This window comes from Cetorhinus maximus, chromosome 12, assembly GCF_964194155.1.
Source record: "Cetorhinus maximus chromosome 12, sCetMax3.hap1.1, whole genome shotgun sequence".
NCBI lineage: Eukaryota > Metazoa > Chordata > Chondrichthyes > Lamniformes > Cetorhinidae > Cetorhinus > Cetorhinus maximus.
The window spans coordinates 78,880,957-78,900,574 of record NC_135890.1 but is presented as its reverse complement, the minus strand read 5'-3'; the positions used below and the strand labels follow the sequence as shown (position 1 = coordinate 78,900,574).

The window sequence follows — 19,618 nt, the reverse complement described above, 5'->3', positions numbered from 1 at the left end:
GTCCCCTACTACCACTATATTTCTTTTTTCTCCCCCGACTTGAATGGCTTCCTGATGGTCAGTTTGCTCATTCACCCTGCAGCCTCCACTCATCCAAACAAGCTGAGAGGACCTCAAACTTATTGGACAATTGCAGAGCCTCACACTCCTGCCCTGTGGGTCCCCATATCTGCCTCACCCGCAGTCACACCGTCCTGTCCCTGGCCACTGACCAAATCAGAAGACCCTATCCTAAGTGGTATGACAGCCTCCTGGTATAAAGCACCAAGGTAACTTTCACCCTCCCTGATGTGTCACAGTCTGCAGCTCAACCTCCAGCTCAATGACTCAGCCGAAGTTTCTCAAGCCACAAACCCTTACTGCAGACGTGTTTGCTCTGGATCACGATGTTATCCAAGAGCTCCCACATGCTGCAGCCTTGACACATCACCTGTCTTGTCATCCTTAATGTGTTTTAAATATTTACTTCATTCACTTATTTATGTTGCTTTCTTATATATTTTATTAACTTTACCACTAATTGGTGTATTATTTTAAACATTAGGGATAGAATAGAGCTTAATCACTTACCAGATACTCACCAAACAGCTAGCTCCTTTCCCTGTAGTAGAAGAAACAATTTCTATGGGCTGAGAAAGATAGAAAAAGGAAACAAACAAATCCTTCCACCCCGGCCCTTCACTGAACCCCCCCCCTCACCAAACTCCAAGTCTGCACTCAGTTAGTCGGCTGCACTCTGTTTTTCCACAAGGAGTTCTAGCAGTCTCAAGCAACTTCAAAGTCACACATTCAAAACAACCTACAATTTCAATAAGGACCGCCAAATCGAGGAATCATAAGACAGTTGGTGTGTGAAGTGCAGAAATTTTTAGTTGCACAATCGACATAATCCAAGATTGGAATTAAGGTATGCAGTGGGACAGTGTAAAGGCTGTCCCTCCCGCTGCCTGTATTCGATTGACCCAATAGCAACAATGCCAACATTGGATTCCAAAAGTCTCAATGTTCCAGTGAAGTTCACCATGAGTACTGAGTGTTCAAATTTATAAATTCAAATTTAAGTTACTCTACCTCAGTCATTGAATGCCCAACTATCTCTATCACTGCCGCAGTGATCTTCTCAGGACAGTTCTCCAGACCACCATACTCCCTCACCAGGCATCGCACATTAACTGGGCTCAGAAACATATATTGTCCATCCTCCGCTGAAAAACAAAGGAATTAAACTTGCAGAAACAATACAAAGCCAGAATATTTCAGTTACATGTGAATATCTATTTTGTTTCTTCCTACACATGGTTAGGGCATTATCATGGACAAAATTTTCTTTTATAATGGCACAAATTTAGCTGAAAGGATCCCTCACTGATATCAATCAAACCCCTTCAAACATAGCCACCTTTTCATGACACTGAAGATGTTCTTGTTTTCATTTATAGCCACCAGAGTTAAGTTTTATAGAAACTTGGCTATATTTGAATAACAGTTTCATCCCCTATCATTTGAAAAATGCTAGCATTATAGAAGCAAACCTTCAGATCTCAGACTAGTTCAATGATTCAGTTGTGTTATAAGATATTATTTATTCTTAATTAAAAAAAAGCTAAATTAAGATTTATTTGATATCATCCAATTGGAAGGCTCACCTTGGTAGTAGTAGTAGTAGGTTGTTTCTGAGCTTGGTCTAGTAGCCTCAATTGAAGGCCCACTTTCAGCTTCTCCAGAAAGAATTCCACCACAAGCTCCTTCTGCCATTTTGTAACTACTGACTGATTCAGGAACAGTGACTGACTCATCCAACACAGTGCATTGTGCAGCAATAGCTTCCTCTTGAGATTCATCGATAATTTCATCAAATGCAGATGAATATGCCAATACATGCTATCCGGAGATATTCAAACAAGGTCAGATTAGATTGAAACATCCTCCTAGCCTTTTTATCACTACTATTTGAAATCACAAAAAAAATTCTTACTGCTTGCTCAATATCCAGTACTAAAGAGCAGTAATTTCCTCCAACATTGGAAAGATCAAAGCTATTATCTTCAGTCTCTGCCACAAGCTCAGTACTGTGACAGTGATTCCTTGCCAACTGTAAGGCTGAATAAGACTCATCACAACCATGGTGTCATAGCTGACCCCAAAATGAACTTCCCACCACATATTCTTGCCATTGCTAAGACCATCTATTTTCACCTCCATCTCATTGCCTAGGCCCCAGCCTCAGCTCACCTGCTACTGAAATGGTCATCCATAATTTTGTTACCTCTGAACTTGAATATTCTAACACACTCCTGGTCATCCTCCCATTTTCTACCCTTCGCACACTTGTCATCCAGAACTTACAAACCATGTCCTAACTTACATCAAGTCCTATTCATCACCCCTCCACTCACTAACCGACAGTGGCTCTCTGTAAAGCAAGACTTCAATTTTAAAACCTTATCCTTATTTTCAAATTCTTTCATAGCCACACCCTTTCCTAGGGGAACAGGAAATGTTGGGGGACAGAGAATGGACTAGAAAATTAAAATTAGCCCTCAATATTGGTACTAACTTGGTTCTTGCAGCAAATTGTGGTATTTATTTCATTCTCTGCAGCCATGGTTGAATCAGCAATGGTCAATTCCTCAAGTTTAAACATTGTACCAAGAACTTCCTTCTCTGGAGCACAAGAGCCTAACAACTCTTGCTCTCGACTCTGCAATTAAAAAAAATCCAATCAACTCAGCTTGAACCTAGAATGTAATAATTCTATTTCAAATTCAAGCTCGTCAAACTTGATGGTAGAATTATTAAACAGGTAACACTTAAAAACTCTTGCTACATTGTTCAAGTAGCGAAACGAATACAATGTAACACTCCATCTTTTTCACATTCATATCATTAGAACAAACTTAACACAGATTTGGAGATCCAGTAAAACAGTAGGAAGAAAATTGCAGCCAAAAAGAAACAGCTACCATTCCACCCAAGTTACTACATCAGTTCCTCTATAACTGTGTCTGGGTGTGGGGTGAGGAATTAGCAGTGGTTTTAAAAGCTGCACATAAATCAACAGTTTGAATTCTCGTGCTTTCCAGTCTCCTTTTAAACAAACCTGAGCAAAGCAACAGTACCATAAACAGAGAATCAGGAAGACTGGGAAAATCACTCACATCTAACACCTTTGACCTCCAGAAATCTAGCAAAAAGGCAAGTTTCTCTATCGTTTTTAGATCAGCAAAACAGAATAAATTTTTACCTCTGCTTGGCTCTTTACTTCTATACAATGTAGTTCAGAAACTGCAGAAGCAACATCCCACCCCCATCATTCAATGTTAATAACCATCATGTGGTGTTAAATCAGGCAGGTCCCAAATTTAATTCTTGCATTGTGCTGCAGTAATTAAACCTCTAGCTGAGGTTTACTAACCAACTTCCCTCACTCCTAATCTTCAGATGCTGAAGAAATAAAAAGATCTATGATTAACTTCAAGTGTCCCATGTTGCAAAGGTCAGAAACAGAATGAAGTTTAACATCAATAGTATCCAGGTGGCAGTTTTCTTTACCATAAATAGTACTGTTCAGAACACAAATGGCCAAAGACAAAATTCTAGAGAATTACTTGAGGTACTATAGTACGAGAATGATCCCTGCCTTCAAGAATGAGAAAAACAAAAAGTGGGAAAAAAACCAGAATATTGATAAAGCCACTGTTCTGTGATTGTAACATACTTTAAAACCATACATTTACCAACAATAATTTATAATCTGCCTACAGTTTGAATTGATGAGCTTTCATTTACAGAAGCAATTCTTAATTTTTACGCCTGCTGCATAAAGACAAACTCAGGGACATTCTACAAATGCATGTGAACAGTGATTCAACATGTTGAGGTTAGTTTTTCATACCTTAAGCTCCTGCAATGCTGCTTCAATGAAGCAGGATTCAGGTGTACTTTTCTCCTCTTCATACTGTCTCAACAAAGCTGTTCGCTCTTTGTCTATTACATGTTGCAAAACCTGCTGTGTTGTAGCCAGAAGCAGCTTTGAATATCGGCTGTATTCTTCATCTACTGGAAGGATTCAAATTAAACATTAATAAGTGAGTGCAGGGAGGAAGTGGTAAAAAATTCAATTCAGTTAACAATGAAATGTTATCCTATTTACAGCAATAAAGTTCAGCTGTTTAGAGGCAACTACTTCAAGGTCGGTGAAAAATAAACTCATCCAAGTAAGCTCCACCAATTGGTCAACTTAAAATTAGAGCCTCTAGTTTTATCGTTTGGACAGGCAACATACAAGTCCTTGCACGTCTAATGACGAGGTGATGGAATAGAATTATGGGCATCATCCTCCAGGGTTTCAAGCATTGAAACAGACTTACAGCACAGGAGGCAGCCATGCACTTTGGCAGCCAAAATACATCTATCCAGTTTAATCCCGACTTCCAGCTCTTGATCTCTAGGTTAAAGCACTTCAAATGCATATCCGAACTTTTTTTTTTAAATGAGAGTTTCTGCCTCTGCCACCTTTTCAAACTGAGTTCCAGACCCCACCACACTCTGGGTGAAAAAGATTACTCAATTCCCCTCTAATCTTTTCTGATATTGACCTCTGTGAACAGAAATAGATCCTTCCTATTCACTCTATCTAACCCCCTCAATTTTATACACCTTAGTTAAATTTCCCCAATCCTCCTGTTCCAAAGAAAGCAACCCCAGCCTAGCCAATCTTTCCACTTAGCTAAAATTCTCCATTGCTGGTAACATCCTCTTAAACTTGCTCGGTATCCTCTTCCATGCAATCTCACCCCTTCAATAATATGGTAACTAGATCTGTGCCCCATACACAAACTTCAGTCTAAATAGTGTTTTATGCCATTAAAGCATAATTATATCCCTCTTATATTCAAGGCCTTGACCAATAAAGGAAAGTATCTTGTGTTTTCTTGATCACCTTATCTACCTGTCCTTCTACCTTTAGAGATCTGTAGACATGCACTCCAAGGTTCCTCTGTCCCTCTCCACTTCTCAGAATCGTATCATTTATTGTACATTTCCATGACTTGTTGTCCTCCCTATTATGCATTACCTCACACTTCTCTGTATTGAACTCAATTGGCCACTTTTCTGCCCACCTGACCAGTCCACTGATATCACCTGCAGTCTGTGGCCTTCTTCCTTACCATCAATCACATAGCCAATTTTCATATCATCTGCGAACTTCTTAATCATGACCCCTACATTTAAATCTAAATCACTGATAAATAGCACAAACAGCAAGGGACCCAGTACTGAGACCTGCAGAGCACACCTTCCAGTCATAAAAACACTACTCAATGATAACCCTTTGCTTCCTGCCACTAAGCCAATTTTAGATCAATTTGCCACTTCCCTTTGGATCCCATGGGCTAATTTTCTGACAAGTCTGCCACGTAAGACTTTCTCAAAAGCTTTGCTAAACCCCATTGTCAGGAAGATATAATAATTTTCATAATGTTATTGGAATTTATTGTAAATTAGAAATAGTGTGTGTCTGTGTGTGTGTGTGGGACTTAATTGAATTAGAGACAGCTGGTCTAAAGGCTTTGATGTATCAAGAGGAGAAGCTAGGTTTGAAATGTTAAATAGGTAAACATGGCTGGAGTTTCAGAATCTGAAGTTTAAAGAGAACATTTGCATTTTTAGATAAATTAGAGTTGTGAATTTCAAAGAGGTAGTAAGGTGTTACACCTAGCCAAGATGCTAAGCCTAGCAGTATTTATTTTCCCCAAAGCTTACTGATAAAATTAGTACTGATAGATTTTTATCATTAGAAAAGTAAAGCTGAAAAGGCATATTGAAACAATGGGATTTACATTGAAAAGGGAGAAATCCATATGAAGGAAAAAAGTGTGAAAAGCCTCAAGTTGCTGCCTACAAGGAACCGAAGCTAAGTAAAAACTCTGAATTTGACTATCTCGGGTGTGCGCTTTGCCTGGGTCTGTTAAATCTACGTGTTTTACTGCTGCCTTAACAGATGTGTAACTGGGAGTTAGATTAATTAGGGGATTTAGAAGTTATCATAGTAGTAATTTGTAGACCTTTGTACTTGCTTAAAATCATTTCTTCTATTAAAAAAGGTTTAATTTAGTTTTGTAAGAAACCTAAGACTCGGTGGTCTTATTACTACTGAATTCAAGGCACACATCTCGAAATATACAAATTGCAAAACAGCTGTGGTAGTTGTTTCAAGTTTCCCTTTGAGATTTGAGCAGCTTAGCATTTACCATCCTATGTGCCATAACACCCATGCCCACCACATCAAAGACCCCACCCTACCTTCATCAACCCTCCATGTTGCCTCAAACAATTCAATCAAGTTAGGCACCTCAGTTCAGAAAAGCAAGTGGAGCTGGATGCACCCCAACAGATTTCAGAAATGGCAAAAGCTTGGGAGCTGCCTGTCCACCGGTCTGATCATTCATAAAGTCAGTGACATATGTTGGTTACCAATGTCAGTAACTTTGTTCACTTAATTTTCAACTGCAAAGGACATCCCACATCATAGGGCAACAGGGCAAAACAGACAAGAATGACAGACTTGAAAGTACACATAATTTACTACACTGAAAGTATCACATTGCAGAATACAAAATCATTTTGTAATTCTACAGGAATAATGCTGGACAATATCAATTCATACTGTGCAACAGTCAGCTAAATCATATCACAGGATGGATAGAAATAACATGCAAAAGCAGTCACAACACCCACTGGCATTCCAATATCACCAAAACTTTTGATAAATGAGGTTCCATTGTAGGTCACAAGCACATCTAAAGTTACACTGTGGCTTAATGAAGTACTTCAAGCACCCAAACAAACCTATGGTACAATGCTGTCAATTTAAAAGATCCTTTTCTAGTACAGAAATAGGCTAATTCTCACCCATAAAATACATCTTGAACACCTTTTGCTTTGGATTCCACGTTTGAACTACAGAATAGTTCTGGTAATGGCAATAAAAAGAAAACTTGTATTTACTTCTGCCTCATCACTGTTCAAACACTTCCCAACCATCCACAATTCTGTATGCAATCTGGACTACCTGCCCTGTGTAATACATACACTTTGTTCAAAGCGGGTACTGATTTAGCAAACAATGAGCCAAGTGAATCAGTGTTTCCACTCACCTCCCAAGTAAATTGGTTCAACTTTCGTCCACATGGATTTGGGCAAAGCCATCAGGACACCCTTCTCCCTACGCATCAGCTGCATGGTGATCGTATCCTCCACACTGTATTGATGAGTCTCCATAGCAACAACACTGAAAAAACAACACTGGTTAAACTCTACATGATCAATGAAGGGTTCCAACCTTCACATTTACAGAAAATTTACTGATGCCAAATAGAACTATTTTGGAAATGAAAGGATTTAAAGTGGCTGGCAGAAGGGTTCACATCCACAATTTTAGCATTACAACTTAGAGGTCAGTTCTGTTGTCATAAGGAGATGCAGAGCAGAGGGCAGGCTCTCCCCTCAGTAGTACAACTGCAGACCACTCTTGCACATCTGTATGATTGACTGGGTAGCCAGACATCTGCAAGTGCTGCCTTAATCAACTGGTGATGATAACTGGGAGCTAAAGGACAAAGGGAATGAAATTTAATTATAATAATCGCCCTGAGCAAAAAAATACTTAAAAGGAAAAGATACTCAACAAACAGTTATTTATTCTAGAACAGACCAATACATTATAAACAGAACACACACCCTTTTTATCAGAAGCCACCAATGTTTTGGTGAAGCTGAGAAAGAAGAGTTAAAGACAAAGCAAAGAAATCTCAAATGAACAGTATGGTTAAAGAGTACCATCTGTTGCTCAAAAACTTCTGCATACAGACACACTCTCTTCAGGGGTGCCCTCAGAGGATCATCGTGGACTTCCACTGGATTGGTCCATGAGCATGCTTGGCAAAGTACTGCAGCAGTTTACCATTAAATTCTGCAGTATGGCTGACCAGGAAACACTCCCACTCTGCCTGCCATCAAGCATATTGTAAGGACTTGTAGGCTCATAATCAACCTGTTTGGCTACGTTATGAACACGTTCCATGCCCATCAAGTTCTGAAGTAGAACTTGAACCCGAGCTTCTAGCCCAGGGGTAGGGGCTCTATCACTGCACCACAAGACCTCCTCATACAGACACTACACTTCCATACTTCAATCTCATCATCTGAAGGACACCTAGACTTTCTGTCAAGCCTACAAGGGCACCCTGTATAACTTGACAACTAAAAAGGAGAGAAAAGCAATATTTGAACAGCTCTTCAAATAACAGAAGCATTGAATAGCACAGAAGACTGGCTCCTTCTTTGGCACAAAACATAGTGCAACATAGGGGTGCCTTCAAAACTGCCATAGCACAAAATCCATTTCAATCCCACAAATTTGGATTAGATCATCTGAATACAGGATCTTCCATCACAGACAGAAAAAACCCGCCAGGACACAAGGTAAGAGGCAGCAGTACATCAGATAAAATACTACTTATTGAAACAGTGCCTATACTAATTTCAGTATGACCACACAAAATGCTGACTACATTCAGCAAATGAATAACTTTCCTTGCAAACCTTCAGTGGTTAATGCTATACCTGCCCAGCCCTTGGGACAGGTATGACTGTGATAAAAATATAAAATTTCACAACTTTAAAAATACAAACATGCAAGGTACACAGAAGCAGTTTTCCATCATTATGGAATCAACCTTATGATGTAAACAGATTACAAACCAATGGCGTGGCTGACATTATAAATGGGTCACAGATTGGGAGAGTGCTTACTAACAGCATGATTCATCAGCTCCGTATTGTTATTCATAATAGCATGAAATGAACCAGAGATTACAACCACAGTTTCAATGCAGTCAGCTACAAGTAAATTGCTCCATGCATGGCCCCCATTCATCCAACAATATTAATTTCCAGAGATGAATAAGCTCTTTCTTGCAACAAGATATTTAATCAGAGCACATAGTAATGGTCTATGACTTATTGTATGCACTAAGCATGTAATTAGCCTTTTTAAACTGTACCATATTTTACAAGATTACTGCAAACTGTTAAAATTATCTACCAATTTTACTGGACAATGGAATTAGAATTTCAGATCTATGTAGCTCTAACCAAGCAAATTCCCACCTGGTCTTTAGAACAATGTTCAATTAGCATCTCAGCATAACATTTTATCTTTTTCATAATGGTGAAGGGAAAAAAGTCATCACATGTCCAAGTAAGTTCAACAGTTCATTTAACATTATATTCAACTACGGTCATTTACACTAGCCATTCTGAAAAGGCAAATTCTTAGGCTTAATGAATACCTTGTGAACATTACACAAAAAGTACAATACTCCTCCAATTCTAACTGATATATAATTTTGACAAATTACATTTGGCACATTTTCCAAATACAAGACTATTTTTGCAAATAGAAGAATTGCAAATTGCTTGAAAGCAATTCTCATTCTTACCTCTTGAGGTCTTTTTTATGTACAGCCTCATAACAGATTGGGCATTTACCCCAAGTTTTCTCGCTCAGAGAGAGATAGTGGAGAATACATGCCCAACAGTAGATGTGTCCACAGCGAGTTATCTTTGCAGCAGAGGGAGGGTACAAGCAGATTGGGCACGAAGGAACTTCATGGCTACAAATGCGCTAGAAAGTAAAGGCACATTGTATAAACCTTAATCAAAACATGGATTATTACAGAGAACAGATGAATTTTGACCCTACAAAGAAAGAATGCTTGGCGATGTCAGAAAGCACTTCAACAAAGGTTAGTAGATGTCTTATATTCTTCAGTATATGTTGTATTCTCTTTTCTCTCATATACTAGTTAACTTCACTTTTCAAGGAATGCAAGCCATTTGCCTCGATCACCTCCTATGGTAGTGGTTTATTCTAACCACTGAATAAAGAAATCTCTCACTTCCCTATTTGATTTATTAACTAACTTATTTAAGAGCACTGGTTTTGTATTCTTCCATAAGTGGAAACATTCTCTTTGCATTTACCCCTGTTCAACCCATTCAGAATTTTCAGTTTGCAAAATGAAAAATCCCAACCTGTCTAATCTTTCCTAATAGTTGTACAGTCAGTTCTGTTGCCTTTGTTTTAAATCATGTTTACACTATCTAGTGCCATGACCTTTTTTACAGTATGGAGATTGGGACAATACACAATACTCCAAGTGAGGTCTGAACAGGTTCCTGTAAGAAATTTAACATAACTTTACTTTGAATCCCTAGAAATAATCTCAGTGCCGGTTATCATTTTAATTGTTTAATTATTTTGCTGCTTTTAATTATTTGGTCACCTGTATCCCTAAATCCCTTTGCCCTTTGACACCTTAGGAAATAAACTGACGCAAATTATGTTGCTACTTTTCCTACCACAAGGCTGCTCAACTTGAGCTTTGCACATTAGGTTCTAGATCCAATTATCTCCCTACTGATTTCAAAGCAAAAAACAATCTATCCGATAGACCCAATCTACTGTCTTCAATTAAATTCACAATCAATTCCCTAGCTTCTATCGTAAACATGCACGTTGAAAAAGTGTGGAGCCTGTCTTAACCTAGTCTCAAGCAACTGACGCATATGGAGGTACCACAGGAACAAAAAATACAAGACAGTGAAGTATCAGCCTGTTATGGATTAGATCACTAATGCAATAGCAATTTAGAACCTGTAATTAACTAAGATGCATTGATACTTACAAATCAAGAAGAGTTCTGGTTATAATGGCAACTATGATCTGAATCCTAAGGCTTAAAGTTCTTTGTGGAGGCTGAAATTTCTGGATCATGGGCAATGGCATATATTTGCAGAGAGCAGCAAGTTTACTGAAATGGAGAACTTACTAAAAGTATATTAAATGATTTCAAAGGATTTGATAGCAAAATCTGATTTTTCCAAGTCTGGGGTAGAGCTGTTTTATTTTCTGCTCTCCAATTCACTAATATTGCTAGTGAAATCCTCAACCATCCTAACTACACATATATAATACTCACCACCTGCTGTACAAAGTCCCAGTTCACCAACATATCTGGGTCAGCAAAGTGAACACTGTAGTCCTGTTCTTCAGAGACTACAAACTGACAGCTTGAAAAGAAAATGGAAAATTAATCACTTTTAAAACTGATAGCTTAAATTAGGCTTTGCATACAGCTAATTAGAGTTTGTGATGCTGTTACTATTCCTTTGGTCCTCATCTCTTTAATGGGCCTGAAAGCTATTTAGGTGCATGAACACAGGCCAGAATTTCAGCAGTACGCAGAAATGTAATTGTTTTGTAAAGACAATGAAATTAGTTATAGGCATTTTACAGCAGCTATCTACAGAAAACAACAGCTGGGCTCTTGGGAACAAATTTCACATTGTACAAGGGACTTCTAAAAATAGGGAAAAAATAAGCAATTTCAAATTCTCCCTTGTAATGGAATTCCAGAAAAAACCATATTTAGAAAATATGAACTTCACCTTCCTCCTTCCTCCACCTCAGTGGGAGCAAAGTACCTTTCTGATGAACAATATCCAACAGCATTTTCACTCAAAAAAAGCAGCTAGAGCAATGAAATCATATTGGTATCATAGACCTTTGGCAGAGTATGAATTTTACTGTAGGTCATGTTCAGCTAAACTTGACCTAGGATGATTCAGGTAGTTTTCAATTACTGGCCCAAGCACCAAAGCAACATTTAAACTTCCAAACTACAAAGCAGCAGCAATGCTCACATCAAATGTCAAATATTTTATTATATCAAATGCTGAAAAGTTAGTGATTTTGTATCTGCATAACGATGGTCCTTCCTTGCCAATTAAGTAAACAAGTCAAGATCACTGGATTCACTTACTTGGCCTGCAAAAACTGCTCCTTGTTGAATGGCTTATGTTTATGTCCCCATTTGTTTCTTCTTCCCCATCCTCCATGGCAATTGCCATCATAATGTGAGCCTGACTGTCCACGAGGTTCAAATGTAAAGTTTAACAAGTGGTTTAGGCTTATCTTCTTAGGACCAGTAAGCTGGGCAGGACTGAACTCTGCCCTCTGCACCTCTGCTACCTGTAGATAAACAGAACAGTCTAATTTTGTGTAGCAGTTCAACTTTCAATTGCACATCCAACTATGATGCCCTCACACTATGTTTTCCCTCTTAGCCCATCACACAAAGGTCAGGGCTCGTGCTACATTAAGTTCCATGTGTGGCAGCCCTCAAGTATGTATCTCAGATACAAAACAGATAGTAAGTTCTATAGAAAGAGTGCAAGAAAAAATTGTATGGTATAACAAAAAGCTCTACAAATTTATTAGTAAAGAGGTTGGGGAAGAGAAATGGCACCATAACATTAATATTGTCAATGCAAATTGGGATATGGTAGACATATTGAATTATTTTGTGTCAATATTTACAGTAGACAAAGAGCTTAGCATGCAAGAAATCTCAAAGAAACTCTCTAAATCAGGGAAGCTCACCAAAAGTAACATAAGCAAAGTAACAGCGAAGAAAATAATGGCACTAAAGGGCAGTAAAACCCCAAGATCAGATAGCTTTCATCTCGGGGTTTTAAGGGCAATAGGTGTGAATGCTGCAGGCATCGCAACTATGATCTGTCAAAGTTTTCTGAATTCTGGGACAATTCTATGTCACTTATTTAAGAGGGATGAGGAGGAAAACCAGGGAATTATAGACCACTTATATTATAACTGACATCTATTGTCAGGTATTATTGGAGTCCATACCTTAAGGGTAGAAATTGTTCAGCAAAGTATCCTGCTGGTGGGTCATGCTAGACAAACCTGATTCAATTTCTTATTGGAAGAGCTGACTAAAATAGTGGACAGGGGAATGTCCACAGATATTATTTAAATGGACTTTTAGAAGGCATTGGATAAAGTGCCTTTTGCGCTATTAGCTAAAATTGAAGGTCATGGAATTGAAACCAAATTATTAACCTGGTCAGAAAATTGACTGAGCAGTAGCAGATGGAGGATAATGGGCATGTACTCTAATGGCAGGGTGTGATGTCCTGCAAGAATCAGTATTAGAAGCTTAAGTATTCACCGTATTCATTAACTTAGATGATGGGATGGAAAGCCATATATCAAAATTTGCCAATGACACAAATATAAATGGCACTGTAAGCTGTGTAGTTGAAAGCATAAAATTAAAGAGACATTAATAGGTTAAGTGAATTAGCAAAACTGTGGCAAATGGATTTCAATTTAAGAAATTAGGAAATCACCTCCTTTTGACCTAAAAAAGATAGAACAAGTACTTTCTAAATGGTGGAAGTCTAGAAACAATGGCAAGCCAAAGAGACAAGGGACTCCAGGTATATTAAAATGTCACGTGTAGGTGCAGAAGATTATCAAAAAAGCCAATGGAATGCTGGTCTTTAATGGTCCAAATTACAAGAGGTTAAGTTCTACTTGAACAAAATCATGGTTAAAAACACCTGGAGTACTGAAAGCAGTTCTGAGCACAATGTCTGGAGGATATATTAGCCTTGGAGGGAATGCAGTGAAGGCATGCCAGAATGATGGTTTAACCCTTGAAATACAGTTATTCTATGAGGATCATTCAAACTAGGGCTGTATTTGCTGGAATTTAGAAGGCAAAGGGGTGATTTGATGTTTTCAAGATTTAATGGAAACAGATAGGATAGATTATGAGGAACTATTTTGCTGTCTAGGGAGTCTAGGAGACAGTTTAAAAATTAGATCCAGGACTTTCAGGAGTCAAGAGAGGAAACACTTCTACACAAAAAAGAGAATAGAAGTTTGGAACATTTCCACAAACAGCAATTGATGCTAGATCAATTGTAAATGTTAAAACTGAGATTGATAGATTTTTGTGAACCAAAATTAAGGGAAATGGGGCATAGGTAAGTATATGGAGTTGTTCTGGGTCTCAGATCAGCCATGATCTCATTGAATGGCGGAACAGGCTCTAGGGAAGGCTAAAACAAAAACAAAATTACCTGGAAAAACTCAGCAGGTCTGGCAGCATCGGTGGAGAAGAAATCAGTTAACGTTTCGAGCCTTCACGACCCTTCGGCAGGTCGTGAAGGCTCGAAACGTTAACTGATTTCTTCTCCACCGATGCTGCCAGACCTGCTGAGTTTTTCCAGGTAATTCTGTTTTTGTTTTGGATTTCCAGCATCCGCAGTAGTTTTTAGCTTTTTGTTTTTATCTAGGGAAGGCTAAGTGGCCTACAATAATTACGTAGTATAACAGGCTATTTGACACTCTGGGTTATCACAGTAGAGCATTCCCTGATTTCAACCTTCCACCATACAAATGACACCACACAGCCCTAGATAACATAACCACATCAAATTCTCCATATCCCTAAATTCAGACAGATTTAAGATTACACTTTCATTGAAAATGACTAACTCTGCACGCAGAGATCAAGCCCAGGACCTTGCAGCCTGAACAGCATCTGATGGGTGATGGCCAGACATCTGTCAGTTCAACTGTTAGGGAGGGACAAACTCTTCAGGTTTGAACGTGGTATACATTCCAAGACACCAGCCAAATTGAAGTTGCACTATGTAATTAAGACTTCACACATTAAGATATCTAATAATCTTTCTTGCATTGACCCTATCAATGACCAACTGGTTCTAGAATTACATCATACATCTATTAAATCACGACATTAAAAAGCTCAATCTCACCTCTTCCCGTCTACCACCATTACCAAAAGTGCTAAAGGATTTGTTGCCGCCACGTGCAGGGGGTCTCTTGTCAAAAGCTTTGCTTTTCTGTGGATTGGTGCGGCGAGTCTGGTTAGATACATTTTCGTTTTTGGGAAAAGTTGCATCTCGTTTCCTGTTGTAGCGTCTTGATCCAGTTCCACCTTTGCCATCTGCAGAAATATTTTAAGAATTGTTCATTTTTATTGAACAAATAGACCTTTCAACTTGAATGGGAAATCCAAGGACAATACTAACCGAGTGAGCTGCTCCCTAGGAATTAGCACCAACTAATATTAGATGCCTGAATCTTAACTACATATGATGAAAATGTCAACATGGTTACTCTCGTAGGGAAATTCACACAATCTGCAAATAATTCATTTTCACCATGTTCTCAATTTGGATTCAACAAGACTTTCCCTCCCATAATCAAAATAAATTTGACCCAGAATGCAATTCCAGTAAGTGTTAATTCAAATGCAAAGCAGGACTTCTTTCAGTGACCTGGTGGGTACTGTTGGACAAGTTTTTTTTAAATTAGAGCTAGCAGGTAGTCTATGAAAGTAGGAGCAGTCATGCATCACTTTGTCAAATGCCATTGTCCTCTTTCTGCTTATCTGCTAGAAATGAGCAGCCATTAAAACAATTACGAAAGAGTAGTGGGGAATTGGATCATTCTATTCAAAGGTTTTAGGGGTGAATTTAGGTATAGTACACTGAAAATCATTGGCCTTATTTGACAGTAGCAGTATTTGAGATGCTCTCATGCACACATGTCCGTCCTTGGCCTGCTGCAATGTTCCAGTGAAGCTCAACGCAAACTGGAGGAACAGCACCTCATCTTCCGACTAGGCATTTTACAGCCTTCCGGACTGAATATTGAGTTCAACAACTTTAGATCATGAACTCTCTCCTCCATCCCCACCCCCTTTTTCCAATAATTTATATATATTTTTCTTTTCCCACCTATTTCCATTATTTTTAAATGTATTTCCATCCATTGTTTTATCTCTACCTTTTAGGCTATTTCGATCCCTTCCCCCTGCCCCACCCCCACTAGGGCTATCTGTACCTTGCTCGTCCTGCTTTCTACCCTTAATGTCACCATTAGCACATTTCTTAGCTAATATCACCACCGTCAACACCTCTTTGTCCTTTTGTCTATGACATCTTCTGGCAATCTCCACCTATCACTGGCCCTCTATCCAGCTCTACCTGTCCCATCCCCCCTTAAACCAGCTTATATTTTACCTCATTTCTATTTTTCCTTAGTTCTGATGAAGTGTCATTCGGACTCGAAACGTTAACTGTATTCCTCTCCGCAGATGCTGTCAGACCTGCTGAGTTTTTCCAGGTATTTTTGTTTTTGTTTCAGATTTCTAGCATTGGCAGCTTTTTTGCTTTTATCTTAGAGAACGATACAAGCTCAGGCTAAGGGCAGGGAGGAGCATTAAAGGAAATTTGGTCAGGTAGGCTAGTGGAAACAAGGGCCACGGCAGAGGCAGTTGATTGGATTGTCTCAATCGTAGTGAAATTAGTACATTTTACCAGATTTAAGATGGGCCACTGCAAACTGTTACCATATTGAATTCACACAACAAATCAGGTGTACTTTGGAAATACAGATTACACAAACAAGATTAGCATGTGATTCATCTGGCAACGTACAACAAAGGACAAAATGCTCATTCTGTCGAGAATGATAGATCACCAGGGAGGGGTGTGAGAGTTCGGTGCGTCTTCTAATCGCAACGTAAACACAGTGAATGTAAACACCGTGGTCTGCAAGGGGAGGGACACCAGCAGCCCTACCTTGCTTGGTTTTACTGTCGGGGGGTGGCGCCTTGGTGGGTCCTGCCGAAGCGGAACGTGCAGACTTCTTTTCCATGTCTGGATCTTCCAGCATCAGCTTCCAGCAGCTCAGTGGGAACGACGTGGCTGGTTGTGCCAACCGATTTTCCACAGGGCATCGCGTTACTAGGCCTAACTTTAATCTTCATCATGGCGACCTCTGCATCGTGACCAACCTAAAGATGGCGAAAATAAAGAAGGAGCGGATCGAGGGAAGGAGCAGAGAGAGTGGGGGGGTGGGGGACGAAGTCGGCTCGAAACAAGCCCTTTCAAACGAGTTGGAGGGTCCAGCTCTTCCGCTTGGCCCCCACCCCGCGCTCCTGAAGGGGGCTTTGGTTTGTAAGGCTAAGGCCGAGCCTGCCGTTTCCAGCACCTCTCCGACTCTGTACAGCAATGGCGACGAGTCGCCAGAAAGTAACCCGAGGACCCGGATCGATGCGCTTTTATAGACGCTGGGAATATGACGTCTGCGCACCTGTGCCTCTGCGCCGGGGCACGCTGGGAAATGTAGTTTTATCCCGATGACCCTCAAACCAAAGCGAGGCTCCCTTTGTGCAGCCAACGGCCAGCCGCTTTCGCTGATCACGTGATTCTATGTCACAGCCACCTCCTTCTTACGCTTGTTGCTAAACATTACAAGGCAGTTGCTTATTAGCTTTGGGAGTGACCAAGGGCTGGAGTATAGAAATATCAGAGAGGGTTGCATGTATGTATTGCAGTGACTTTTATGGATAATTCATGTTGCTTTTTTTCCGCTCAGAATAAACAAAATACTTAGAAGCAGCCAGCTAACCACAAATTGAAGTGAAAAGTAGGGGAGTTCTGAAGAAGATCAGCACACTAAAGTTAGCTTGTATTTCCTCTTTGCATACTCTGAATGACCTAGTGTATATTTTCTGCATATTTTGTATTTTGGTACACTCTCTATCTCCGTATAAACATATGATTTCAGCACAATAAGGCATCACCATCAGCTCCATATGTGGTTATCTACCACATCATCCTTCAAGGATTGACAAGGTAATTTTAAGCACAGTCTGCAAACTCCTTACCAATTTCCTTTCAGCTCCCCTATCCAAAAGACTGATAATACGTAGGAATTAATACATAATTCCTTCCGTGAATTCCCAATGACACTACAATTATTGGTTTCAACGTTTTTGAGTTTCCAAAAAAAATGTTCTATAGCTATATAGAACTTTCAAGTAAAAACAGAAAATGCTGGAAAAACTCAGCAGGTCTGATAGCATCTGTGGAGAGAGAAACAGAGTTAACGTTTCAAGTCTGTATGACCCTTCAGAGCTTTCAAGTCCTTCTTTAAGAAATAGCATATTAGCAAAGTTATTAATCCAATTGTCTTTGAGATGAAACATTAAACCGAACCCCCATGTGACCTCCCCAATGGATGTGAAAGATCCCATGGCACTAATTAAAGAGAATTAGTAGAGTTGGTAATAGTAGAGAAATATAGCTAACATTTTAAGTCAATAATTTGTCATCAGAATCTGATGATAGGTTGATGACCTGAAGCATTAACCCTGTTTCTCTCTCTACAGATACTGCCTGACCTGCTGAGTATTTTGAGCATTTTCTGTTATTTCAGATTTCCAGCATCTGCATTATTTTGCTATTGCATTAGAGTTTACCCAGTGTCCTGGCCAAAAATTACTCCTCAATCAACCTTAATAACCAAATTATCTGGTCATTTATCATATACATTTGTGGAATATTGCTATGGACAAATAATCTACTGCATCTTTCACTACAGCTGTGACTTCATTTCAAAAGTACTTTGACGACTGTGAAGTGCTTTGGAAGATCCTGAGTTCAGAAGGCATGATGTAAATACATTTTCTTCCCCTTCCAATGTATAACCCATTGACAGCATCCCAAAATGATCATAATATCAATAAACAGAGTTAATTTGAAAGCTATTTCCTCCAGAAGCTATATCCCAGCATCATTTTTCTCATCTCGGATTAGGGAAGGTAATAGGATGGCAACCTTTTGGCTTTGCCAACATGGTCAAAGCAGCAAGTCTTTAGAATTACTTACTGAAATAATATGAAGACATATTATTGATTTTTTGCACCAAAATTGCAAGCAGAATTACTTAACACATTCAATTTGGTAGTTTTGATTCTATGAGAGCAGTCTACAGTAGCTTCCTGGCATTGCTGCTCATTATTTGCTTTCTTATCAAATGCTTTTCTCCATTTGATGATGGGCAGTAACAGAATCATTGAATCCAATGGTAGTTCATAAGACTCTGAGAAAGTGGATCTCCATTGCCAATATTAGTCTAAGTATTTTAGTGGTCATCTGAATATTTCCAGATTTCCACTGGCAAAGACAAAGCTGATTGTCTGCCTCAGCAGACACACCACTTTCTATGATGGGGTGCTCAAAGGCCCATTTTATGTTTGCATAAACATAAATCAAGTGACAGAATATTCAGTCCTTCCATTTGGCTCATCCCTATATGTTGACCAATAAAGGCCTACCAATTGGCAAAGTTTTATGAATTTTGTTCTCTGGCTAACAAGTGCCCAGTTCCTTCTGTTATATTTGATGGTCCACTTTACTAGCAACTTAATTCAGTTGGTTGCACTCTTGCATCTACTTCAGAAAAGTGTGGGATTCGCTCCTTCGTGGTAGACTCCTCGCAGTTCTAGTATGGCCAAGCTGTAAGTGATTTAACTGCCTTGTGTGTGTCCTCTCATGACTAACAAGTCTGATGCAGGATTGGCATGGACATCCACACAGCTGGCAGTTTATGTTGTAATTGTTGGTGTTTGGAGGAATTTCTGTTGCTGTGCCACCTCTGACTTTCCTCTGTCCATATCAGATGTTGAGTTTGCGTAGATGGTCTTTGAAACATGCCAAACCAAGTTTCAGTGCTTGCCTCCATATAGACCAGTTGGCTGCAAATTTTTAAGGCTCTTTTTTAGAGTGCCTTGTATCGCTTATACCGACCACCTCGATTTCATTTGCCCTGAGACAGTTACCCATAGAAGATTTGCTA

General features: G+C 39.3%; 1 protein-coding gene across 4 annotated transcripts in view; it reads right to left on the bottom strand.

Moving 5' to 3' along the window:
• The window catches only part of rnf10 (ring finger protein 10), a 32,695-nt gene extending 15,686 nt beyond the window's left edge, over positions 1–17,009 (bottom strand). For 2 of the 4 annotated variants that reach the window (XM_078553969.1, XM_078553971.1), the window contains exons 1-10: positions 16,555–16,977; positions 14,722–14,912; positions 11,892–12,100; positions 11,049–11,139; positions 9,507–9,691; positions 7,161–7,294; positions 3,896–4,056; positions 2,558–2,701; positions 1,647–1,881; positions 1,072–1,205 (exon numbers count right to left, since the gene is read on the bottom strand). In XM_078553969.1, coding sequence (XP_078410095.1) covers positions 1,072–1,205; positions 1,647–1,881; positions 2,558–2,701; positions 3,896–4,056; positions 7,161–7,294; positions 9,507–9,691; positions 11,049–11,139; positions 11,892–12,100; positions 14,722–14,912; positions 16,555–16,648 — 1,578 coding nt within the window. In that variant the 5' untranslated portion in view covers positions 16,649–16,977. Of the gene's footprint in view, positions 1–1,071; positions 1,206–1,646; positions 1,882–2,557; positions 2,702–3,895; positions 4,060–7,160; positions 7,295–9,506; positions 9,692–11,048; positions 11,140–11,891; positions 12,101–14,721; positions 14,913–16,554 lie in introns of all 4 variants that reach the window. The other 2 variants (XM_078553973.1, XM_078553972.1) reach the window with 2 other exon arrangements.
• Positions 17,010–19,618: the final 2,609 nt, after the last annotated feature.